Source organism: Schistocerca cancellata, chromosome 5 (genome assembly GCF_023864275.1).
Source record: "Schistocerca cancellata isolate TAMUIC-IGC-003103 chromosome 5, iqSchCanc2.1, whole genome shotgun sequence".
In the NCBI taxonomy this organism is placed as follows: domain Eukaryota; kingdom Metazoa; phylum Arthropoda; class Insecta; order Orthoptera; family Acrididae; genus Schistocerca; species Schistocerca cancellata.
The window spans coordinates 36,387,257-36,414,305 of NC_064630.1; the positions used below are offsets into that span (position 1 = coordinate 36,387,257).

Consider the following 27,049-nt stretch of genomic DNA (forward strand, 5'->3'; position numbering starts at 1 on the left):
GTAAGGTGTCTTAAAGGGATTCTTTGCCGTTTTACCCTCGTATGTATCGATGTTGAACACCCCCACGATCATGCCACAGGAGGGTACAAAACATGAAAGCCAAAAGAGCATACACATCTTTTGCTGTTTTGGACCACGTTCGAACTTTTTCGAATTGTTTTGAACAGTCCCTAGTGGTTCCAACCCGTATACAGGAGTAAAAACTGCGGTCGCGCTACCTTCCAAAGGGGCCAGATCATGTTCAATGGTGTTGCAGCCCCACGACTTCCTTAGAAAAGGATCGAACCCTCAGGTGGGTTTCACGTTCTCTAGCATTCTCAAGAACGCCGTCCTTTTGCTCATCGGACTGCAAACTGCCGCCTTTGGCTGCGAAATGTATGGAAATCAACGCCCCAAGGAAAGGGGTGATTTCATTGACGCTCTTTGGGGCACCTACTGAGGTCTTTTCATGTCTATTTTGGGCAGCGGTGTGTGAAATGAGTTCTTCGGCCGCCTGTAAGAAAACTGCTTGATTTCAACGCTGGGTGTCGGGGTTCTGACCTCCATCGCACAGGCATCAAAAGACAGGGTGAAATCGTGTATCCGAAAACAAAGGAAGTAGGTTACAGTACGCTTGTTCGCCCACTGCTTGAATACTACTCAGCAGTGTGGGATCCGTACCAGATAGGGTTGATAGAATATATAGAGAAGATCCAACGGAGAGCAGCGCGCTTCGTTACAGGACCATTTAGTAATCGCGAAAGCGTTACGGAGATGATAGATAAACTCCAGTGGAAGACTCTGCAGGAGAAGCGCTCAGTAGCTCGGTACGGGCTTTTGTTGAAGTTTCGAGAACATACCTTCACCGAGGAGTCAAGCAGTATATTGCTCCCTCCTACGTATATCTCGCGAAGAGACCATGAGGATAAAATCAGAGAGATTAGAGCCCACACAGAGGCATACCGACAATCCTTCTTTCCACGAACAATACGAGACTGGAATAGAAGGGAGAACCGATAGAGGTACTCAAGGTAGCCTCCGCCACACACCGTCAGGTGGCTTGCGGAGTATGGATGTAGATGTAGATGTAGGGGGTGAGTAGGACGTGGACGGTGACTTTGGGCAGAATTGTGGTGAAATTTGGTGCAAAAGTGACATCATTGACCCATCTTATACGTGACATGAACTTCTACGTCGCAATGGTAGGCAATTACGGGGTTTTCAAAACTGACCCTTTAATTGTGCTGCGTAGTATAGTACGTGCTCGAATGGGACGGAGTCAGTAGTTTTTCCTATTCCACTAATTAGTAACAGTCAGCAGATTCGGAGTGCTGGCAACGTTTCGTTCTTCGTACGTCTTCTTCCTTCGTACTTTCGTCCCAACTCGATCGTTTTCACAACCTGTGTCCGAGTGGGGTGGACTTGGCGGTATTCGTAAGACTCCAGTTCCTTCGTTTCATAGGCTATAGTCTCCGCCGTGGGGCAAGTCGCCGACTTTTTGACAGCCCACAGCGTTAAACGAGCTACGGTAAGCTGCCGCGACACGACTGCTGCCGTCCGGCGACCATGGGCTGGTGTACGTCGCCGTGTCCTGACTGCAGAGGCCGGCCGGCGCAGTCACCGTCTCTGCAGGTAGTGGCCTACGAAAGGCACTAGAGCGGCAATTTTGATTTATTTAATATGATAACGAGTTGAACTTTCCCAGATTCAGTTGTTATCAAGACAAAAATCTGTTCAGGAAGGGAAACCCACTGAACTGGCGCATTCAGGAGTGAGGTTGTATGATCATAACTTGATAGATTGGAAAATGAAGATTCACGTGTAATGGCTACGTCACTAATGATGTTCAGTAACGAAAGGAATGAGTATTTTGTAACGGGTGTGTGTCTCGACAATAACGACTCCATATGGAACAAAATTTAGTCGTTAATTTTACTGTCCCCCTCGCGAGAGCGAATCGATCTCGTGATGACCGCTGACTGTGAAACAGGTCCAGTGACAATTATCGCTCGCCTTCTCCACAACTTTAACTCCGCCAGGAACACTTTCAATTAGGTGTCTGTGTATGGAGGGATGACAGCCCACTCTTCCTCGAAAACCGAAAACAGATAAGGTAGTGATTTTGGACGCTGCGGTCTGGAGCGGAGCCGATGTTCTAGCTCATCCCAAAGATATTCCACCGGGTTCAAGTCAGGAGTCTCGGCAGGCCATTTCAGGAACGTTACTGCCCACAAACCACTGACTCACGGATTCTGCTTGTCATGCTGACACTATCATCGTATCCGAAGAATTCCTCTACTGCACGCAGCAAACGATACCGCAAACTTCAGCATATAATGTTTTCGTAAGTTTCATAAGGAGATCTCACCGTAAACACGAAAAACACTCTCATACTGTAACGTTACCTTCTCCACACTTCACTGTTGCCACTATCCATGATGCCAGTCGGGGCAGGGTGGCTTTGCGGCTAGCACACTAGACTCGCATTCGGAGGACGACGGTTGAAACCCGCGTCTTGCCATCCTGATTTACGTTTTCCATGACTTCCCTAAATCATTTCAGGGAAATGCCAGGGTGGTTGCTTTGAAAAGGCATGGCCGATATCCTTCCCCATCCTTTTCTAATCCGATGGGACCGGTGACCTCGCTGTTTGGTACCATTCCCCAAACCAACCAACCAACCAACCAACCATGACAACAGGTAAACTTCTCCACGCATTCGCCGAACCCAACTTTTCCATCGGACTGCTGCAGGGTGTAGCGTGGTCCGCCACTCCGAACCACTCTTCTGCAGTCATCCACTGTGCTGTGGCGTCGCTCACTCGTCACGTGTCACTTAGCGCTGAACACAGACACGTGTCGTGTATCAGGAGCAGCTCGACCGCAGCACTCCGTTCTTTTCAACTCCCTTCGCAGGGTCATTGTGCTGGACGGTCTGCTGGTTCTGCTTTGGAACTTGCGAGTGGTTCCTTCTGGAGGTTTCACACGATTTCTTACAACCATCCTCCACAGTGGTCGACAGATCCTGTCCGTCAGAACATGAGCTCTGCCTGGTCTTGGTTCAGCTGTGATTGTTCCTCCACGTTTCCACTTCACAACCGCATCAACAACAGCCGATTTGGAAAGCTTTGTAAGGGTTAAACATTCCGTCATGGATTTGCTACTGAGGTGAAATCGAATGACTAGTCCACGTTGGAAGTAGCTTAGATCTTCATTAATTAAAACTTGCGGGCTGAGAGGCCGTGGTCGATCAGTAGAAATTCTTCCTCCCGACGTTTCATTGCCTACTACGGTCAACATCTTCCGAGGTGGGTCAACGACTGGCTGCTGGGCAGTGGAGGTCCCGTTTATACAGGGTGGCCGGAAATTCCCGTTACAAACTTCTAGAACATGTAGAGGGTAGTGAGTACATAACATTTTGAATAGCAACCCATGTCCGGAAACGTATCGTTTCCGTTTTTCGACAGTTTCAATGCAAATCATTATCTCATCCACACCAACGTGAGGAATGTACTTAGGTGTGACCCAGTGCAATTGTTGCAATCAATTTTAAAAGAATACTGGCTCGTTCCGTTATTACTTACGCATTTGCATTTACAACTTACACCTTATGGTTTACATTAGTCGTCAACAACAAGAACCCAGCATCAACGGCATCAGCCGCAACGTACCGATGCATTACAACAGCGGCTCGATGTGGCGACCACCAACGTTATTACACACATTGTACCTCCGAAGCATGTCTTGGTACACTCTCTCCATCCCAGCTAGTGTATCTTCAATTTCCAGTGCAGCGGGCAGAACTCGTACCAGCAGATCCTCCCCAGTCTCTACAGGTGTCTCATAAATTGGGCTCTTCATACGACCCCACAAGAAGTAGTCCATAGGGGTTAACTCCGGCGATCGTGGCGGCCACGCGGTTGGACCACCACGGCCTATCGATCTTTCACCATATCGTCTGTTGAGATGTCTCCGGACAGCCAGTGAAAAGTGAGGTGGTGCTCCATCATGCTGAAACCACATTTCCTGGCGGACATTGAATGGCACAGCTTCCAAGAACGGGTCCATTACGTGTCGTAGGAAGACTAAGTATGCGGGACCCGTGAGCCTGAATGGAAGGAGGTATGGTCCAATCACATGACCGTCCAGAATACCTACCCACACGTTAATTCCAAATCTGTCTTGAAATCCCTGCACATGCGTGGCATGAGGGTTTTCGTCCGTCCAGACATGGCTACTTCGAACATTCAGAACACAATCCCTTGTGAACCTACATTCATCTGTTAAGAGAACTCGACGTGTAAACAGGGGCGCGTCGATGCGACGGTGCAGAAAGCATGTGCAGAAGGTGAGGCGTTGTGGAAAGTCTGCTGGACCCATAGCGTGTACCCTTTGTAAGTGGTACGGATGTAATTGTTGCTCACGCAGGACGTCCAAGACGGCGCTGTGACTAACAGCCATTGCACGCGTAATTGTTCACGAACTCGTTGGCGGGCTACCTTCAATGCGACGCAGTACACCTTCTTCAAATTTGGGAGCACCACAGTCCTGCCTCCTCACGGTGAAGGTACCCGTTTCTCGTAGCCGTTGTGTAACATGGGCAAACAGTTTGTGCGATGGAGCGTCACGGTGTGATACAGCCGACTAGCAGCTCTTCCGTTACCTCCAGCTCTGCCATACACAAGGAGCATGTCTGTGTATTCCGCAAACGTGCACTGCACCATGTTTCCTCTATAGGTGGTGCACAGGTATTGACTCGGTATCACAGCAAAGCGGACAATAAGTGACATCTCGGGATCGTTTGACGTAGTACACGTCATCGTGTCTACCCTGTTGCATACCAGGACAGGGAAGTCTGAGACGTTTCTCTTGCCCTAAGCAGACGTTGACGAGGTACAAATCTGAATTGAAAGTGTCGCAGAAGGGAAACGATACGATTCCGGATATGGGTTCCCTTTCAAAATGTTCTGTACTCACTACCCTCTACATGTCCTATAAGTTTGTAAAGGGAATTTGCGACCACCCTGTATAGAGTGCATTGAGGGCGCCACCACTGGTCACGTACTGCCGACAGTAAAACCATCTCTGATTAACGTCATTACTCTCGGTCAAAGATAATCGATTGTCACAATGTTGCTACATAGTCGACCAGGATATCTTATCTAATTTTAAGCCTTTTTTTTTTTTGCAAAAATTATTGTGGTGGTTATACATCACTATGGCTTCTCTACACATACGTGCATAATAATGCGATGTCTTAGCTTGCACGCTTGTCTCACGAAATTATATTTCATGATCACCGTCTTCAGAAACATGTTCAGCAACAGCTGATTTCTCGGCGTGTCCAAGGCGACAGTTCCTTTTGTATTCAATTAGGTGGGTATTAACGCTGTTTTTCACTGTTCCAATATAAACTTTATCACAACGGCAAGGAATTTTATACACTCCAGGGGCTACAGAAGGGTGTCGTTCGTCTTTCGGCGATCGTAAACATTCAGTGCTCTTCTTGGTGGGCCTAAAGATTATTTCAACTTGAAACTTGGCCAGAACTTTTCCATTACGATCCGTGACATTGTGGACAAATGGAAGAAAAACTTTCCCAGCCGACTGTTGTTGCACGGTTTCGGACACTTTCCTTAGCGTATCCATCTGTTGCGGCCACATGTAGTAAGCGTTGCTTCACGCAGTGGAGAATGGCAAAACAAAGGCACGCCGGCGACCGAGGCATTGCGATGTAAGTACGCACTCATAGCCTTGCTGACAGCAGCAGTCTACCAACAGACTGACGCAAAGATGCACACAGACCGAGAGCCGAGCAAAGCCTCGAGAGTGCTGAGTAAGGGGAAATGAGGCCAGCACGCTACGTTACGCTGCAATGTACTGCAGGAGTAATAACAAAAGCTACAACAGAGGGTAAAAACGTCCTCCTGCCGGATATAAATAGTGGCGTCCAGGCAGCAACAAACAGAAGCCATTAGGAAGCAGTTCGGATCTGAGGACAGATGTGGTCCGTGTCCGAATGTTCAATCTTCGCAGGTGACGATTCCGGAAGTCTGTTCCAGCTCGCAGGAGTCATCCGTTCGCCGCCAGATCTCAACTTCAGCTCTGGAGGTCGGCCCGAGTCCGGTTGGCACCATGGCTGACTAACTACAGCGAGAACTTCCAGCAGGACCGACCGCAGCGCGGTCTCGGTCACAGGCGCCGCCGGGGACTGACGCCCGGACCTCACGGCAACCCGGCCCCCCGGCGCGTGGTCCGTCCGTGATGGGAACTCGCGGACATCGCGACTGACGGCTTCCCAGCCGCCGGTGCAGCAGGCGTCGGCAGCTGACCTCACGGCGAAGCGGCTGAGCAGCGACGAGTTCATCTCGACCACAGGGCATCCTGGCTTCAGCGGAGCACTGGTGGCCTGAGGCTCCCGAGTGCGATCAGCGGCGCGCGTTGCGCGCATTGTCGGACAATCTGCACAGCAGCAGTCAGGCGGAGGGAGCCGCAGGGCTGGGCAGCGGCGACGAGGGAGAAATTGTAAAGAAACTTCAATAAATAATTGTAAAACTCCATGGCGTCTCAGTCTTTGGCGCAGCCACTGTGTCTGCTGCTAACAAGTGGTGCAGAAGTCGTAACAAGCACTCATAACACATTTCTCTTAAAAACTGTTCGCATCTACATGTACATCTACATGATTACTTTGCAATTGACATTTAAGTGCTTGGCAGAGGGTTCACAGAACCACAATCACTCTATCTCTCTACCATTCCACTCCCGAAAAGCACGCGGGAAAAATGAACACCTAAACCTTTCTGTTCGAGCTCTGATTTCTCTTATTTTATTTTGGTGATCATTCCTACCTATGTAGGTTGGGTTCAACAAAATATTTTCGCATTCGGAAGAGAAAGTTGGTGACTGAAATTTCGTAAATAGATCTCACCGTGACGAAAAACGTCTTTGCTTTAATGACTTCCATCCCAACTCGCGTATCATATCTGCCACACTCTCTCCCCTATTACGTGATAATACAAAACGAGCTGCCCTTTTTTTGCACCCTTTCGATGTCCTCCGTCAATCCCACCTGGTAAGGATCCCACACCACGCAGCAATATTCTAACGGAGGACGAACGAGTGTAGTGTAAGGTGTCTCTTTAGTGGACTTGTTGCTTCTTCTAAGTGTCCTGCCAATGAAATGCAACCTTTGGCTCGCCTTCCCCACAATATTATCTACGTGGTCTTTCCAACTGAAGTTGTTCGTAGTTTTAACACCCAGGTACTTAGTTGAATTGACAACTTTGAGAATTGTACTATTTATCGAGTAATCGAATTCCAACGGATTTCTTTTGGAACTCATGTGGATCACCTCACACGTTTCGTTATTTAGCGTCAACTTCCACTTGCCACACCACACAGCAATCTTTTCTAAATCGCTTTGCAACTGATACTGGTCTTCGGATGACCTTACTAGACGGTAAATTACAGCATCATCTGCGAACAACCTAAGAGAACTGCTCAGATTGTCACCCAGGTCATTTATATAGATCAGGAACAGCAGAGGTCCCAGGACGCTTCCCTGGGGAACACCTGATATCACTTCAGTTTTACTCGATGATTTGCCGTCTATTACTACGAACTGCGACCTTCCTGAGAGGAAATCACGAATCCAGTCGCCGAACTGAGACGATACCCCATAGGCCCACAGCTTGACTAGAAGTCGCTTAAGAGGAACGGTGTCAAAAGATTTCCGGAAATCTAGAAATACGGAATCAACTTGAGATCCCCTGTCGAATGACTTAGTCCCTCTTGCAAATGAACTTGCTCACAGATTTTATTAGTTCTGTCCGGCAATGTATTAATGGCATGTCTTTGTTCTGCCTCGGTTGTTGGGGTTGTTTGGGGGAAGAGACCAAACAGCAAGGTCATCGGTCTGATCGGATAAGGGTAGGATGGGGAAGGAAGTCGGCCGTGCCCTTTCAAAGGAACCATCCCAGCATTTGCCTGGAGCGATTTAGGGAAATCACGGAAAACCTAAATCAGGATGGCCGGACGCGGGATTGAACCGTCGTCCTCCCGAATGCGAGTCCAGTGTGCTACCACTGCGCCACCTCGCTCGGTCCTGCCTCGGATGAAAATTCGATTCCTTATGGACTGAGGCCCCCCTCACCGACCCATTTTGCTGTTACTGCGTCTCTGCTGACGACGGAAAGCTGCTCGCCTCATTTTATGCTGGCGGGTCTGCCTCTGCTGACAACTACCAGGAGTGTCCGGATACTTTTGACGGGGCAGTGTAGCCGTTGCCTGTACGGAGCCGCCAGCCAGTGCCGGAGCTTACGTGTCGGTGGTCTGCCTGTGGAGGGCGCGGTGCGGGGGCGGCGCGCGCGTGGCCGCCACAGTGCGCTGCTGCTGCTCGGCGCGCTCGCGCTCGCGGTCGCGCAGCATGCGGCGCTGCTCCGCCTCCTGGAAGAAGCGCGCGTTGGCGCGGTCGTGCAGCAGCTCGGTCGAGCTGACGGCGTTGCGCAGCGGGCCGCCCGGGTCGCCGCCGCCCCCCGCCGCCGGGTCCTCGCCGCCCAGCTCGGGCGCCGACAGCGACATGGGCGGCGCCACGCTCTCCTCCCGCTCCAGCACCGCGGCCGCCGCCGCCGCCCCCGCCGCCGCCCCCACCTGCCGCTCCTCGCTGTCGCGCGGCGTCCGCTGCTCTTTCTGACCTGCCGCATACACCGCTACTGTCAGCATCGTAAACTGAAAAACCGCCCTGAAACAAAACGTGTCAAAAATACTCTGCACCACGTGCGCATCTGTAATCGTGAGTGGGTTACATTCGATGGCAGCCTTCACTGAAAGAATAAGCCTCGTAAAACTGAAGTAGTCACACTCATGAGAAATTTAAAAAAAAAATTACACGAACAAACACAAAAGCAAAATCCTTGCTAGGAGTATTAATAAAATCCAGAATGAGATTTTCACTCTGCATCGGAGTGTGCGCTGATATGAAACTTCCTGGCAGATTAAAACTGTGTGTCCGACCGAGACTCGAACTCGGGACCTTTCCCTTTCGCGGGCAAGCGCTCTACCAACTTTTTTTTTAATCTCATTTTGTTCGTTTTTGTTCGTTGAATCTGATCGGAGCGGATGTCCTAAGACACTCTTTTAAGTCGTTGTTGATCTATTAACTGTTTTTTTATTACAGAGGGCAGCTAACCCTCTGACCGAACACGCTGAGCTACCGTGCCGGCATCCAACTGAGCTACCCAAGCACGACTCACGCCCGGTCTCACAGCTTAAGGTTCGCAGGAGAGCTTCTGTAAAGTTTGGAAGGTAGGAGACGAGATACTGTTTTAATAATAAAATGTTGATATAAGAATATTTCGGTGTTGTTTTTTCCAAAAAATATCGATATATATCGGCGATTGGTTTGACCAGCATACCAGTATACCGATATCAAAATGGTAATATCGAGTACCGATATATACCGGCTGATGAAAAAGTCAGTATAAATTTGAAAACTGAGTAAATCACGGAATAATGTAGATAGAGAGGTACAAATTGACACACATGCTTGGAATGACATGGGGTTTTATTAGAACAAAAAAAAAAAATACAAAAGTTCAAAAAATGTCCGACAGATGGCGCTTCATCTGATCAGAATGGCAATAATTAGCATAACAAAGTAAGACAAAGCAAAGATGATGTTCTTTACAGGAAATGCTCAATATGTCCACCACCATTCCACAACAATAGCTCTAGTCGACGAATAATGTTATGAACAGCACTGTAAAGTATGTCCGGATTTATGGTGAAGCATTGGCGTCGGATGTTGTCTTTCAGCATCCCTAAAGATGTCGGTCGATCACGATACACTTGCGACTTCAGGTAACCCCAAAGCCAATAATCGCACGGACTGAGGTCTGGGGACCTGGGAGGCCAAGCGTGACGAAAGTGGCGGCTGAGCACACGATCATCACCAAACGACGCGCGCAAGAGGTCTTTCACGCGTCTAGCAATATGGGGTGGAGCGCCATCCTGCATAAACATCGTACGTTCCAGCAGGTGTTTATCAGCCAGGTTGGAAATGATGCGATTCTGTAACATATCGGCGTACCTCTCACACGTCACGGTAGCAGTTTTGCTGTCCAGCGCCATCTGTCGGTATTTTGTGAAGTTTTTTTTTTTTTTTTTGTTCTAATAAAACCTCATGTCATTCCAAACATGTGTGTCAAATTTTACCGCTCTATCTACATTATTCCGTTGTTTATTAACTTTTCAAATTTATACTGACTTTTGGATCACCCGGTATATATATATATATATATATATATATATATATATATATATATATATATATATATATATTTCAAGTTGTTCTTTTGAAATTGTGGTAGAACATAATTTTACTTTCACTGCGAGAAGGAGTCTACTACTTTTCGAGCTATCATCACGTCCAGTGTTTCTTCAAATGGTTCAAATGGCTCTGAGCACTATGGGACTTAACATCTGAGGTCATCAATCCCCTAGAACTTAGAACTACTTAAACCTAACTAACCTAAGGACATCACATTGCCGGCCGTGGTAGCCGAGCGGTCCTTAGGTCAGTTAGGTTTAAGTAGTTCTAAGTTCTAGGGGACTGATGACCTCAGATGTTAAGTCCCATAGTGCTCAGAGCTATTTTTTTAACATCACACACATCCATGCCCTAGGCACGATGCGAACCCGCGACCGTAGCGGTCGCGCGGTTCCAGACTGAAGCGCCTGGAACCCCACTGTTTCTCTTTGACTGTATGAAGAAAGTATAGATAGCACAAAGAAGATATCCGATGTGATAAACACCACACCAGTTCGTTCATGTAGATTTACATCTACATGGATACTCTGCAAATCACACTAAACTGCCTGGCAGTTTTACAACAATTCTCCATTATTCCACTCTCGAACGGCGCCCCGAAGAAAACGAACACCTAATATCTTTCCGTGCGAGCTCTGATTCCCTTATTTTATCGTGATGATCCTTTCTCCCTATGTAGGTGGGCGTCAATAAAATATTTTCGCATTCGGAGGAGAAAGTTGGTGACTGAAATTTCGTGAGAAGATTCAGCCGCAACGAAAAACGCCTTTGTTGTTAATCGTTAAAAAAACAATTTTTGACGCTACTAGTGTGTTGTTCCTTCACCTTAGCATTTTTCAAAAGCAGCCGCTGAAACTGATGAACAAAAATCTAAATGACAAGACTGATGTTTGCGGTAGGTGCAGACCTATGAGGGGAAATGCTAACGTGGTCGGCGCACGTCGCTACCAACAGAAACTGCAACGTTTAACTTCACTGCAGAAGTTTGACACTACGACTGCTAGATTGCTGGCATTGGCTGGAAAAAAAAAAAAAAAAAAAAACAGGGAAATCGCCATGAAGTGTTCCAGACAAATCCGATGTGAGACGAAATCGAACGACATACCCATCGGACACATTTTATTGTGCCACTCACATGCAGTTAGCATTGTTAGCGAAGTGACTCTCGCTAAGCCTGAAAGTGCATCGTTTTCCTTTCAATCCATGTTGTAAGCGGCATAAGCAGCTGCTAGCTTGTTGATGAACGGAATATATAGTAATAAATCAATACTTAAATACACTGCTCTAAAACTGGCAGTGTATTTACAATGTGCAGCTGATATTTTTTTGGCTGGAATGTCGATATACAGGGTTATTACAAATGATTGAAGCGATTTCACAGCTCTACAATAACTTTATTATTTGAGATATTTTCACAATGCTTTGCACAGACATACAAAAACTCAAAAAGTTTTTTTAGGCATTCACAAATGTTCGATATATGCCCCTTCAGTGATTCGGCAGACATCAAGCCGATAATCAAGTTCCTCCCACACTCGGCGCAGCATGTCCCCATCAATGAGTTTCAAAGCATCGTTGATGCGAGCTCGCAGTTCTGGCACGTTTCTTGGTAGAGGAGGTTTAAACACTGAATCTTTCACATAACCCCACAGAAAGAAATGGCATGGGGTTAAGTCGGGAGAGCGTGGAGGCCATGACATGAATTCCTGATCATGATCTCCACCACGACCGATCCATCGGTTTTCCAATCTCCTGTTTAAGAAATGCCGAACATCATGACGGAAGTGCGGTAGAGCACCATCCTGTTGAAAGATGAAGTCGGCGCTGTCGGTCTCCAGTTGTGGCATGAGCCAATTTTCCAGCATATCCAGATACACGTGTTCAACCGTTTCTTCGCTCACTGCAGGCCCACCCGTTGATTTGCCCTTACAGAGGCATCCAGAAGCTTTAAACTGCGCATACCATCGCCGAATGGAGTTAGCAGTTGGTGGATCTTTGTTGAACTTCGTCCTGAACTGTCGTTGCACTGTTATGACTGACTGATGTGAGTGCATTTCAAGCACGACATACGCTTCCTCGGCTCCTGTCGCCATTTTGTCTCACTGCGTTCTCGTGCGCTTTGGCGGCAGAAACCTGAAATGCGGCTTCAGCCGAACAAAACTTTGAGTTTTTCTACGTATCTGTAGTGTGTCGTGACCATATGTCAATGAATGGAGCTACAGTGAATTTATGAAATCGCTTCAATCATTTGTAATAGCCCTGTATTTCCGTTGTCATACCGATAATGTTTGCGATATGTCGAGGTATTTTTAATATCGATATATCGGGTTCCCGATATTTTTATAAGTACCAACAGTCCTAGTCCTTACTCGTGACATAAAAACCAGCACATGACTAACATCGAACACGCTGCTCTGTAGCAGAATGTGCACAGATTTGAAACTCCCTGGCAGATTAAAACTGTGGGCCAGGGACCGATGCCTTTCGTGTGCTGTTGTTCTGCTGACTGAGCTATCCGAGCACACCTAAGCATCCACCCTCACAGCACTTCTAAATCGCCAAATCTCTCCTACCTTCCAAACATCACAGTTCTGCCGCATACCTTGCGTGACCAGCAATTGCGGAAGAAAGGATAACAGGCACAAATGGTTTGGTCACAGCCTAGAGAATTGATTCTAGAGGCCAACTGAAAACAGTCTCTAGACCGTGGCTAAGCCATTTCTCTCCAGTGACTTTTTTCCCAGGATTTAAACTTCCTTCTAGCATTGCAAGTGCCGCAAGGGAAGAAGAGTAGTGTGAAGTTTGTTCTGTAGAAGAGAGGTACTGGCGGAATTAAAGCTGTGAGGATGAGTGCTTCATAGTGCTTGCATAGCTCTGTCAGCAGAGCGTTTGCCCGCAAATGACAAAGGTCCTGGGTTTGAACCCCAATCCGGCAGACATTTTCTAATATGCCAGGAACTCTGCTTCAGTACGGAGTTGCTCCAGCCTGTGCATTCTAACTTGCTTGGAACATCCTTAGCATGCTGTCCAAAAGATTGTCAAGAGGTTGCTGCTGAAATCTTCGACGGTGGCCGCCCTGAAGCGGTCCAGTGCGTCAGCAGGGTCCTGCGAGGGCGCACTGGAAGTGTCACTGCTCCCAGGCGTGCAGATACCGCAGGCTGTTCCATTCGGTTGCTCCCTGCGTCCCTGTGGGAGGTGTTCATTAGATGCGTGCAGTGTTCTTGTACATTATTCTCTTGGAACGTCCGCTTGCTTAGCTGGGTGGTAACATGCTCGCCTCCCGTACAAGCGGGCCCGGGTTCGATTCCATCTACATCTACATCTACATTTATACTCCGCAAGCCACCCAACGGTGTGTGGCGGAGGGCACTTTACGTGCCACTGTCATTACCTCCCTTTCCTGTTCCAGTCGCGTATGGTTCGCGGGAAGAACGACTGTCTGAAAGCCTCTGTGTGCGCTCTAATCTCTCTAATTTTACATTCGTGATCTCCTCGGGAGGTATAAGTAGGGGGAAGCAATATATTCGATACCTCAGCCAGAAACGCACCCTCTCGAAACCTGGCGAGCAAGCTACACCGCGATGCAGAGCGCCTCTCTTGCAGAGTCCACCACTTGAGTTTGTTAAACATCTCCGTAACGCTATCACGGTTACCAAATAACCCTGTGACGAAACGCGCCGCTCTTCTTTGAATCTTCTCCATCTCCTCCGTCAACCCAATCTGGTACGGATCCCACACTGATGAGCAATACTCAAGTATAGGTCGAACGAGTGTTTTGTAAGCCACCTCCTTTGTTGATGGACTACATTTTCGAAGGACTCTCCCAATGAATCTCAACCTGGTACCCGCCTTACCAACAATCAATTTTATGCGATCATTCCACTTCAAATCGTTGCGCACGCATACTCCCAGACATTTTACAGAAGTAACTGCTACCAGTGTTTGTTCCGCTATCATATAATCATACAATCAAGGATCCTTCTTTCTATGTATTCGCAATACATTACATTTGTCTATGTTAAGGGTCAGTTGCTACTCCCTGCACCAAGTGCCTATCCGCTGCAGATCTTCCTGCATTTCACTACAATTTTCTAATGCTGCAACTTCTCTGTATACTACAGCATCATCCGCGAAAAGCCGCATGGAACTTCCGACACTATCTACTAGGTCATTTATATATATTGTGAAAAGCAATGGTCCCATAACACTCCCCTGTGGCACACCAGAGGTTACTTTAACGTCTGTAGACGTCTCTCCGTTGATAACAACATGCTGTGTTCTGTTTGCTAAAAACTCTTCCCGGCCGGGTTGGAGATTTTCTCCGCTCGGGGACTGGGCGTTGTGTTGTCCTCATCATCATTTCGTCCTCATCACGCCCTCGGACGTTAGAGCGCCAGGTACAATAGTATGCGGCCGCGATCTCGGTTCCATTTCACCAAAAGCGTTGAAGGGTGAAGCTCTGACAATGCCAGCCACTCGTGCTGACGAAACGTCAATAAAATCATCAGACGAGCGTCGGCCGAAGAACTCGAGATAGAAGCCAATAGGCAGTTTGGCAAGTATGAAATGCATGTGTTGAAAATGAAGTGTCGTGTGGCGAGGGCCTCCCGGCGGCTAGAGCCGATCGCCTGGTGCAGGTCTTTTGAGGTGACGCCGCTTCGGCGACTTGAGCGTCGACGAGGATGGAATGATGAGGATGAAGGCGACGCAAACACCGAGTTCCTGTTCCATTAAGTTTCGGGTGTGCAGCCGCAAGAATTCTCCTTCTTCTTCTAATATTTCTTACGTTGGACAAACAACTCGTACTGTCCAAGAAAGACGTTCAGAACACCGGAGTTACACACGACTTTTACAACCTAACGAGTCGGCACTGGCAGAGCACTGTATTGACACTGGTCACAGTATGTTGTATGACAACGACGAAATTTTGGCAACTACAGCGTCTTTTTGGGACTCGATAGTGAGTGAGGCAACTGAAATTCGCTTGACGACGAATTTAATTAACAATCTTGATAAATCATGGAATCCGGCACTTGCTGTAATAAACTCACAAAGACGTCGTCACACTGCAGCTCACAATGATATATCGACATGCCGACACAGATCGACTGCGGAGCCATAGATGTAACTCGCGCATCGTGCACATCTCTGCCGTTGACCAACGTCTCTGGTGCATTTGCATCTGTGGCCGCATGCGCAGTTGCGCGGTACACGAGTATAAAACGACGAAGCGAGCACTGGAGCGGCACTACCTTGGCCTCACCATTGACCGTCACCTCACCTGGATACCTCATCTCCGCTCCATCCAATCCAAAGCCCACAACCGCCTCCGACTCCTCAAACTCCTCTCTGGCCGGACGTGGGGGTTGCACCCCTCTACCATCCTCCACCCCTACAAATCCTTAATCCGTCCCATCCTCTGTTATGCCTGTCCTGCCTGGATATCTGCCCCCCTCCCCAAATTCTATCAGTCCCTCCAGATCCTTGAGCGTCATGCACTCCGCTTCGCCTTCCGTATCCGCCTCCCGTCCCCCACGCGGATCCTCTATGATCTCATTCCTTTCCCCCATCTGCTCCTATTCCTCGAACATATCCGCATCCTCTACACCTCCCGCCGTCTTGAACCCCCTCACCCCCTGGTTGCTCCTCTCCTCTCCCATCCCCGCCCCCTGCCACGTCTTCCCAGTTGTGTCCCCCCTACCCTCCATCTCTACACCCTCCATCTCCTTTCCCAAGGTGGCTTCTGTCAACTCCCCCTCCCGGACGATGCCCTCTCTCCCTCCATTTATCCTTCCTATCAACTCTGATCCTCACTCCCCCTCCTTTCCTCTGTCCTTTCCCTGGGCTCCCTCTTCCCCCCCCCTTCCGTCCTGTTTTCTCCCCACTAAACCTCTCCCTACCTCCCTTCTCCCCTCCCAAGCCCTTCTGTATTCCCCTCTTCTGCTTACCCCACTCCCTGTCGCGTCTGCCCCCCACCCCTCTTATGGGTCCTCATCCTCCATCAGCTCCTTTCCCCCCTTTTTTTTGTTTTCCCATCTTCTGTCCAGTTTCCCCCCACCTGCTCTCGACTGTGGTATGTCACATTTGCCAACTTTTCAGTGCAGTGTTCCAGTGACTATTCAGTGTTGTTTGTCTTTCTCGTGTTGCGAACAGAAACCATGCTGTCGCTAGGTGTGAATTTTATGTCCAGACTGTCGCCGTGTTTTTTAATTGTCTGTCTATTGTTTTCCCTGTCTGCTTCGTATGTATTTTATTAGCATCATCATCCCTCTGTTGTTTGTTTTAAGTTCCACGATTTCTTTTTGCCATGTTACTCTTTAAGTCTCCGATTTTATCGACTGTTTTTTATTATTTATTCTCTTGATCTTTCTCACAAAATCTGTAGGCTGAAGAGCGGCATACTAAGCTGCTGCCAGCCCGCCCCCTTCGGGGGAATTTAAATTCAATAAAGGAAAAAAAAAAGAAAAAACTGGAGCGGCAGTCTTGCGGCTCACTCTGAAGATGGCCGAACGTTATACAGCCGAAATATTAGAAGGAGAATTCTTACGGCTGCACACCCGAAACAATGGAACAGTCTTTGCGCCGCTAAAACTTGAAGATTCACACCCAGTTCCTGAGCAGAGAAACCCCCCCCCCCCCCCCAAGCACAGCAAGCCAGCGCGCTGTCCACTCAGCTACGGTGGCAGACATGCACAGGTGGTCCTGAAATGAAACCTTCATTCTTTATCAAATTGCACCGTATAATGAGACGTGCTGACGTATTAAAATTGGCTGCTGCGTTCGCCACAGAGTTTTAGTATGTCACGACATTTCAGGCACTGCAGCTGTCTAGGGTTAACACATCGTAAAGGCGAAAAATAAACGCAAAATGAAACAGAAAGTGTAAAATTCAAATTTCAGTAAAACAGCTACTTTATAAACGCGAAACACGCATCGCACAAACTTGAATGAAAAGCAGCTGTAGAGGGGCAGTGTCCCCTGCGCACGCGCAGTGGCCCGTGCCATTTTCCGCGTGATTCAGCTGTTCCCAGACTTGGCACACACGGGCGAGATGCCCGCTCATGCCGCGGACAGCCCCGCGTCGGCAGCACGTGAGTCACCCAAGCTGTCCAGCGCCCCCCCCCTTCCCCCCCCCCCCCCCCAACCTTGGCTGTGGCCGCTGCTTTCGTGCTCGCTAGCGATATTTCACTTGACCGAGGTCCCGGGGCTGTATTTCTAAGGCAGAACCGAGCGAGGTGGCGCAATGATTAGTTCACTGGACTCTCAGTATGGAGGTCGGTGGTTCAAATCAGTGTTCAGTCATCCGGATTTAGATTTTCTGCGAGTGCCCTAAATCGCTTTAGGCAAATGCCAGGGTGAGTCCTATGGAAGGGCACAGCCAATTTCTTTTCCACACACTTCCCTAGTAATGTGAAGCTTGTGCTCCGTATTTAACGACCTCTTTGTCGATGGTACTTCAATTTTTCCTCTCAGTTTACCACTCAGTAATGTCATACGGGATAACTTTCTGGGGTAAATTCATCACTTGGAAGGAAAGTATTGATTGCACAATATCGAATAGTAAGAGTAATATGTCGTGTTCACCCAAGGACGTCATGTAGGCACCTCTTCGAGGAGCTGGGCATGTTAACTGCTACGTTACAATACGTATATTCTCTTATGAAATTCGTCATAAATAACCCACCACAATTTGAGAAGAACAGTGGTGTGCATGCCTACAACAGTAGAGGGAAAAGTGACATTTATTACCCGTTGTGAAAGCTATTAGTGGCTGAGAGAGGACTTCAATATCCAGCAATAAAAATTTTTGATTATTTGCCCAACAACATAAAATGTCTCACAGGTAGCGAAGCAAGAATTAAATTCAATTGAGAACCATTTATCATGGACAACTCCTCCTATTCCACTGACGAACTTCTAGTTAAAAACTGAGAGCCAGTAAAAAAATTTATTTTTAAGTGTGGGTGCATAACTTGGAATAAAATGACAACGGGTTCATTAATGTTAACAGGAATTATGTATCCACATACTGTCTACTGACACATTCCTCGTCATTTCGTTTACGAATCGTTCAAATGATATATGGAACATTTAACTAACTAATTAACTAACTAGCTAACTAATTTTCCTTTAACGTGTATCCCATGAAGACCGAGTTACTTCACACATGGAGCCCACGAGCCGTGAAGTAAATGATTACAGTCTACACACATGGCATTTCGGAGTGCTTATACTGGCCCCAAAAACACGTGTAGCAATTCCGATGAAACTACGCCGTGTAATTTGTGACGTTTGACGTGGCAACACTGCACTGTGCAACATTGTTTGACCTAAAAGTGTGTTTCCGCGCTTCGCTATGGCTGGAGCTCAGTGTTCAGTGTTTAATGACAAAGTACAGCTATTCGGTCAACGAGCGCGTTTCTTTGGAAACAATATTGGATTGCTGGGTCCATTAAGACATGTCACTGGCTGTTGAACGGTTTGGTGGCCAGCATATACCGTCTAAATATTGCATACAAAAGTTAATAGTGTTGCATCTTTGCGGCAGGGGACGGACGCCATTAGCGGAAAAAAGTGACTGACGTGAAACGTCGATTGTTGGCCTCTCCTGCGAAGTCTGTTCGACGTTTATCTCAGGAATGTGGATTTGTCACGGAGCACAAGTCACGGAGCTGCGAAGAAAGCCAGCATGTATCCATACATGAGACTACACAGATACAGATACACAGCAATAAGAGACGAAGAACAACGGGCACAATTAAACGTACAGACAAACAGTATTTCAAAAACAACCCATGAAGAGTACATGCGGACACGACATAACAGACATGCCTATGTGCAGCGTAACAATAATCTCGAGAGGATGGACAGCGATACGCACAGTGACAATGAGAAGGAACAACAGGAGGAAGCCGAGATGTGACAGTAAATCAGATAAGGTACTGGCGATGTAGCCAAGAAATCACCAAATGCTGTACACGGATGGGCACCTAAAGTTAATAGGGTTAGTAATAAATAGGATAAGCAATACTATTTCTCTACGAATAACCATTTGTATGTGTGGCTGTTGATATACTTTCCGGGATGTGAGGTCGTGGTCCAAGAACTTTCGGTATCCGAAAACTTCACTTGGTGGTTGCCTGGTTGACTACGAAAAGAAGCGTAAACACGCGACTGAAAGAGCATAAAAGTCTTTGTCGACTTGGAAAAATAGAAAAGTCAGCTGTAGCGGAACATGCTCTTCAACCAGGCAACCACCAAGTGAAATTTTCGGATACCGAGGTTTTATCTACAACGTTAAATTACTATCCACGGCTTTACAGAGAAGCTATCGAAATTTATAAACATCACGATAATTTTAATAGGAAAGAGGAGGCTATGAAACTCAGCGATATTTGGACAGTGGCTCTACAAAATTGCTAACAATTTTTATCTTTGACAAGGTGGTAATCGATAGTCAACCTTATCTTTGCTATGGATTATCACTGCTCATCACGTGTCACCTGAACCACGCCCCCCTTCCTCACAGTATATAAGTCGCTCTCAGACACCCGACCAGTCAGTCGGCAAGACTCAGCGTAGCAGCGCCTCTGAGGAAGTCCAGCGCAGTCCTGGACGAAACGTAAGGAGCAGAAAAAGAGAGAGAGAGAGAGAGACTGGCGGTCAACGGCTCGAAGAAACAATTCCGAGGTATTCACCGTCAGTCACATTCGGTGAAGGTACAACAAATCTCTCCTCTATCCTATCATCTTTATATGTTGTTGTTGTTTTGGTCTTCAGTCCTGAGACTGGTTTGATGCAGCTCTCCATGCTACTCTATCCTGTGCAAGCTTCTTCATCTCCCAGTACCTACTGCAACCTATGTCCTTCTGAATCTGCTTAGTGTATTCATCTCTTGGTCTCCCTCTACGATTTTTACCCTCCACGCTGCCCTCCAATACTAAATTGGTGCTCTTCCAAGTCCTTTGCTGCCTCTGACAGAATTAGACAGAATTACAATGTCATCGGCGAACCTCAAAGTTTTTATTTCTTCTCCATGGATTTTAATACCTACTCCGAATTTTTCTTTTGTTTCCTTCACTGCTTGCTCAATATACAGATTGAATAACATCGGGGAGAGACTACAACCCTGTCTCACTCCCTTCCCAACCACTGCTTCCCTTTGATATCCCTCGACTCTTATAACTGCCATCTGGTTTCTGTACAAATTGTAAATAGCCTTTCGCTCCCTGTATTTTACTCCTGCCACCTTTTTATATTCTTCTTAAAAAACAAAATTTATTTATATTTCAACCTTAAATTATTGTTATTTTGAAAAGTATCATTCTTTGTAAATGTTGTAGATAAAAGAAAAGAAAAGAAACTGTACAAAAAAACGAAAATTGTAAGATGTACTACCTGTTTTAAAACATCAGGTAACAGGTCTACAATTTGGCAATAATTAAATAAATGTATCCATACAGATTTACAGTTGTTCAGGAACTGAATGTCAAATGACAGTGACAAACGCATTACATTTTACCGTTGGTTTCAGCAGTCAGGGGCCTGGAATACTACAGTACACATTGTTCAGTGATGCAGTGTGGTTCCACCTCTCTGGCTATGTAAGCTCTCAGAATACACGTTTGTGGTGTAATGGAAATCCACATACACTACTCGAGCAACTGATGTGTTCTGTTAATTATCACAGCGTCGCGTCATCCGACCGAATTTTTCGAATCTGCTGTGACAAGTGCAGTTTACATCGGAATGTTTCGGTAGTTTGTGAACCAGTTGGGCCACGAAAAACTTACCCTCGGCTGGTACCAACAGAATGGCGCGACATGCAACACATCTGGAGTGACCATGGCTGATATCGAATAATTTTTTCCCAGCACAGTGAGTTCCAAAGCACTGTGGCCCCCAAGGTCATTTGATTTAAAGCCACCTTACTTTTTCCTCTGGGGTGGCCTAAAAGGCAAGTTCTACAGCAACAAACCACACAACTGGGAAGATTTACAAGAGAACATCATCCGTGAAATCCACGCAGTGACACTAGAGGTGTGACAACAACATTCGAGAATCTGCAGCGTCGTGTTCAATTGTGTTCACAAGTCGAGGGCAGTCACTTCCAGCACCTTTTGTGATTCACCTTTACTTCCCCACTATTACGGTGTGGAATGTTTATTTCATTTCCTAACTTTTATGTAAAGGCTTTTAAACGTAATTTTAGCAAATGTTTGTTTGTCGGGCTTCTCTCGAGCGGGACACACCGTATACCTGGCGTCGAATCTCTTTTTCTTGAATCAATGATAATCCTCTCCCCAAAATCAGGACTGAGAGACTGACAGGTGTCCGAGTCCGAGAAAGACTACTTATAGGCGAAATCCTGACTTAATATACAACTAAAGCAAAAAAGAAAAGAAAGTGGGAGGGCAAAATAATGATAACAAAATTGTTGAGAAACGTTGGAATGGGAACCGTTATTGAGAGAGTAAATGGAAGAACAAATAGTAATTTTCTTTACTAGGTTCTGTGAAGCTAGGGAAACTAGCAATTCACTGGTGACGACATGTAAGAACAAAGCGTAAATTTCAAGGGCAAACTTGTATATTATCCAGTCACTCCAGATAGTGTGTATATGATCATGGCACATAAATATGTATCAGTCATATGTACGTACCATCCAGACTCCATTTACATATTCCTGATATATACGAAGTACTGTGAGTATGCTCTTGAAATCCATGTGATAATTTTGCCAATGACACGGTTATGAAAAAATGCCAAAAATTAGCAGATAGTGTGTAAGATGAAGACTTCTGTCTAACTTCTGTCTTCTGTCGGTACAGAAACAGTGTGTTCACTTAATAACTTTGTTTAGGAATCTCAGTTGGCAGAGACCGTGTTAATTCTACACGGTACTGGTAATTTTTAAAATGTTACTAATTTTTTATCGCAGTAGAATAAGGCTAATAAATTGTTAAGGATTCATTAGCCCTCTGTTCCACGTTTGGTAAATCGTACGCCGTTGGCTTTATGGATGCTTATTTTGCCGTGGCAGGACAGGGTAGCACACTAGCAAATTTGCCATATCCTCTCGGAAATAGTAATTCCAATTATGAAAATAGGCACTAACTGCCGCGAGGACAGTGTTCAAACAACTTGTCACTCCATTACTGTTTTCCAATGATGACATTTTCGCTGGAGGAGCTACGCTTTGCTGGCAGGCCAATGTCCAGCTCTCTCAATGAGACATCGGAGTTAGATAATTACTTCTCCACTTAGTTAAAAGAATTTACGAAAGACCAGCCACTGTAAGGGACGATCGTAGACGGTCGCATACAAGCCTCAAATCGTAGCTCACAAGATATAGAGCTTAAGGGGCTCCGAAAAGGCTCAAAATCATGAAAAGTTCAATTTTTAATTTTTTGCGTTTTCTGAATCTGCAGACTATTACCTACCTTTTAATAGATATATAATTTATTCAATTCCGAAGACTACAACTATTTTTAAATTTTTTTTTGGAATGTGTTCTACATGGGCGTGACCCACTGTGGCGCTGTTAAACTGCTGTCAAATGGTGTTATTATTAACGTCCGTGTTCATCAGCTACATTTTAGTGATGTGAGATAAAGTATGTGTTGTGGCTAACCTGTGATGGTTCAATATATATCGCTGGTGTGATTGTCGATTGTTTCATGTTTATTTACTCTGTCGCTATCTCGAAAATATTCGTAATTAATTCTGTTTCTTGAGTCTCTGTTTTGTTGAAGTATAATAATGAGTAAAAGTAAAGTTATTAGAAATCCTCTGAAGGCTTTTAAGAAAAGGAGAAATGTTGGAAAGCCTAAGGTATGTGTTATTACTGTAAATAATAACATTCTAACGTGGTACGAGCAATGCTTGCTTTAGACAAGGAACGCCTTCGGGCTGCAGACAGGGCTGTAAAGAGTCTAGAAATACAAGCAAGAGTAAACAGGAGGACGAACAAGAGGAAGCTGGAGGAGGAGTTTGCAGAGGATGAAGATAATCCATCCTATGGACCTGGAATGCACTAAAAACTTAATCCAATCTTTGTCGCTCGATTCCCAAAACTTTTATTTTCTCATACTAATTACATGTTTTCTAAGGATCTTCCAAACATATTTGTTTCAAACTTTCAGTAAATGTTACACAGTACCTTCTGCATAATTTAACACAGCCTTTTTCAAAAAAACCGTATATTTTTGAATATATAAATAAAAAATTGCAAAAAAATGTTGTGAATTTTCATTACAATTGAAAAAAAATCATCTTTAATAACTGAACTAAAATTTTGTAAAATCCCTGTGTTAAGTTGTAGCCCATATTCCAATAAATAATCTGTAAAAAGTTAAACTTCCTACCTCAAATACTTTGTGAGGAAAGATGTAATTTATAAGCGTTATTTTAACATTGCAAGTATAGGGCGTTCCGGAGCCCCTTAAGGCAAGTGGCAAGTAGCCTGCGTGACGTCACGATGCCCGAACCACACCAAGAAGAGCACCACGTGAAATGCAACTGGAAAGCCCATCCCACTTGGACTGTCACCTAAGTTTCCTCGGTGGTGCAGTTGACTGTCGGCTAGCACGGAGAATGGACAGCTAGTTCGCATACTGAAACTCTCACATGTGTAATATTCAGCACGGCAGTTAGCATCAGACTCGCTGGACTGTGTGAGTGGCACACGCGCAAACGATTTTCAACAAAACTATTCTGTAAAATAATTTTATTCTCTCGCGTCTCATAGCCTCATTCGGCAGCTTCATGATGAACTGCCTATCAATTCGTTAATGGCCGTAGTTATTTAGATATTTTGACATTAAGTAACCTATTGCATGAAATTCGAATAGATTCCAATGAAAAATAGAGGTCAATATGAGCTTGCATTTGTTGCATGCTACATTGCTGCATCTGAAATATAGCAAACATATTAAATTATTCTTTCAACTTCATAGGAGATCTATATCCAATCTGAAGAAATTGGACTGTATGTAGCGCACACAACTCCGACAGCAGGTGCAAATCATAAATCTAGAACTACACTACTGGCCATTAAAATTGCTACACCAAGAAGGAATGCAGATGATGAACGGGTATTCATTGGACAAAAATATTATACTAGAACTGACATGTGGTTACATTTTCACGCAATTTGGGTGCATAGATCCTGAGAAATCAGTACCCAGAACAACCACCTCTGGCCGTAATAACGGCCATGATACGCCTGGGCATGGAGTCAAACAGAGCTTGGATGGCGTGTACAGGTACAGCTGCCCATGCATCTTCAACACGATACCACAGTTCACAGTGACTGGCGTATTGTGACGAGCCAGTTGCTCGGCCACCATTGACCAGACGTTTTCAATTGGTGAGAGATCTGGAAAATGTGCTGGCCAGGGCAGCAGTCGAAGATTTTCTGTTTCCAGAAAGGCCCTTACTGGCCACGGGTGGTAACACATCTGAAATGTAACGTCCACTGTTCAAAGTGCCGTCAATGCGAACAAGAGGTGACCGAGACGTGTAACCAATGGCATGCCATACAATCAGGCCGGGTGATACGCCAGTATGGCCATGACGAATACACGCTTCTAATGTGCGTTCACCGCGATGTCGCCAAACACGGATGCGACCATCATGATGCTGTAAACAGAACCTGGATTCATCCGAACAAATAACGTTTTTCCATTCGTGCACCCAGGTTCGTCGTTGAGTACACCATCGCAGGCGCTCCTGTCTGTGATGCAGCGTCAAGGGTAACCGCAGCCGTGGTCATCGAGCTGATCGTCCATGCTGCTGCAAACGTCGTCGAACTGTTCGTGCAAATGGTTGTTGTCTTGCAAACGTCCCCATCTGTTGACTCAGGGATCGAGACGTGGCTGCACGATCCGTTACAGCCATGCGGATAAGATGCCTGTCATCTCGACTGCTAGTGATACGAGGCCGTTGGGATCCAGCACGGCGTTCCGTATTACCCCCCTGAACCCACCGATTCCATATTCCGCTAACAGCCATTGAATCTCGACCAGCGCGAGTAGCAATGTCACGATAGGCTACAATCCGACCTTTATCAAAGTCGGAAACGTGATGGTACGCATTTCTCCTTACACGAGGCATCACAACAACGTTTCACCAGGCAACGCCGGTCAACTGCTGTTTGCGTATGAGAAATCGGTTGGAAACTTTCCTCATGTCAGCACGTTGTAGGTGTCGCCACCGGCGCCAACCTTGTGAGAATGCCCTGAAAAGCTAATCATTTGCATATCACAGCAACTTCTTCCTGTGGGTTAAATTTCGCGTCGGTAGCACGTCATCTTCGTGGTGTAGCAATTTTAATGGCCAGTAGTGTAAATATTCAAAGTAGCCTTTGTATCTTATAAACGGTTTAAGATATCCAAACCAGATTTTGGGAAATGCAAAGAGGAATGTATTTTTCCGTATGGTAAATATGCAAAACTTCCTTATTTACTATGTGTGATATACAAGTAACTGCAGATTCGACGAAATAGTTCACTGGTGGATGGCTGGCTGTCAGTGTCCAATGGGGACACTATTTTGGCAAGCGACCACGTTACCTTTACCAGTTGGACTGATGAATCATCAGGATACCTGACGATCGCAACGTGGTCCCTTTCCCACATATTCCGCCTGTCAAACAATGACATCTGGCAATTCACCCATGAATAATTTTGCCATGAGCTACGCTGGGAGAATTTGAAGAGCCATAACTATAGATTTGTTCAAGGGAATTGAGGGCAAAACAAGTAAATAATTTATGAAAAACTCCATTCGTGGTACAAAAGTAAATGTGTAATTTCTTCACTTATGATACTGCAAAATCCATAGCAATTCTTATTGCACCAACTATTGATGTCCTTAAAATTACATTATTCCATTGAAAAACATCTTTAGTTACTTGATTATCGTGACAGATAAGGAAGTTTCACATTATTAATCATGTAACGAAGTACTACCTATTTGCGTGCTATCATTTGCTAGAATCTTGTTTCGATATTTCCAACGGTTTATGAGATACGAGGCATGTTATGAATATTTAATTATGGCTTTATCGTCTGCTTGCATGAATGGAAGTGTGCTACATACAATCCATTTTCTCAAGATTTGAAACAGAATATGTATACTCCAAATTTAAACCGCTTGCATTCGATAATGCCCGTACACAGGACGTCTCCGTGCGCTCTTTAAAAAAGCCACCACCAGGGCGGTGAGCGCGCCATAGAGAATTGCACGAGTCTCTTTGCGGAAACAATGTCACTGACCAACAATTACGGTATAAATACATTAAAACAAAAAGTCTGCTTTCATTCAAATATATTTACTTAAGCATTACAACACAAAACTTTTCATTTTGCGATGTGTTTTGAAGCTCTTCAGGATAGAGCGTTTCCTAACAAGTAGGCGAAGACATGGAAGCATTAGCCTCCTGTGAGGAATATTTCGGCACGGATTAAACATAGAGACATGGCAGTTTGATAATACGGTAAGGCACTGATTATTCGAAATAATTAGGGATGAATGCATACAGATAATCATATTATACCAGTTTTGACAGGAATATGAAACAAAGAAGCACTGAAATAAACATTAAAATTTACATATACCCTTTTATAACACATTTTACAAATAACACAGGGAACTTACTAGTTTGAAAAGTTCAAAATGGCTTTTAAAATTGGCCTAGAATTTAGGAAAAGAAGTAAAAAAGTTGTTTTTGTCTCTGAGC

At 45.8% G+C, this 27,049-nt stretch overlaps 1 protein-coding gene across 1 annotated transcript in view; it reads right to left on the reverse strand.

Annotated features, from left to right (window-relative positions):
• Positions 1–27,049, reverse strand: part of LOC126188351 (uncharacterized) — a 260,603-nt gene that overhangs the window by 31,150 nt on the left and 202,404 nt on the right. The window contains exon 10 of the mRNA XM_049929950.1: positions 8,299–8,671. Coding sequence (XP_049785907.1) covers positions 8,299–8,671 — 373 coding nt within the window. The remainder of the gene's footprint in view (positions 1–8,298; positions 8,672–27,049) is intronic.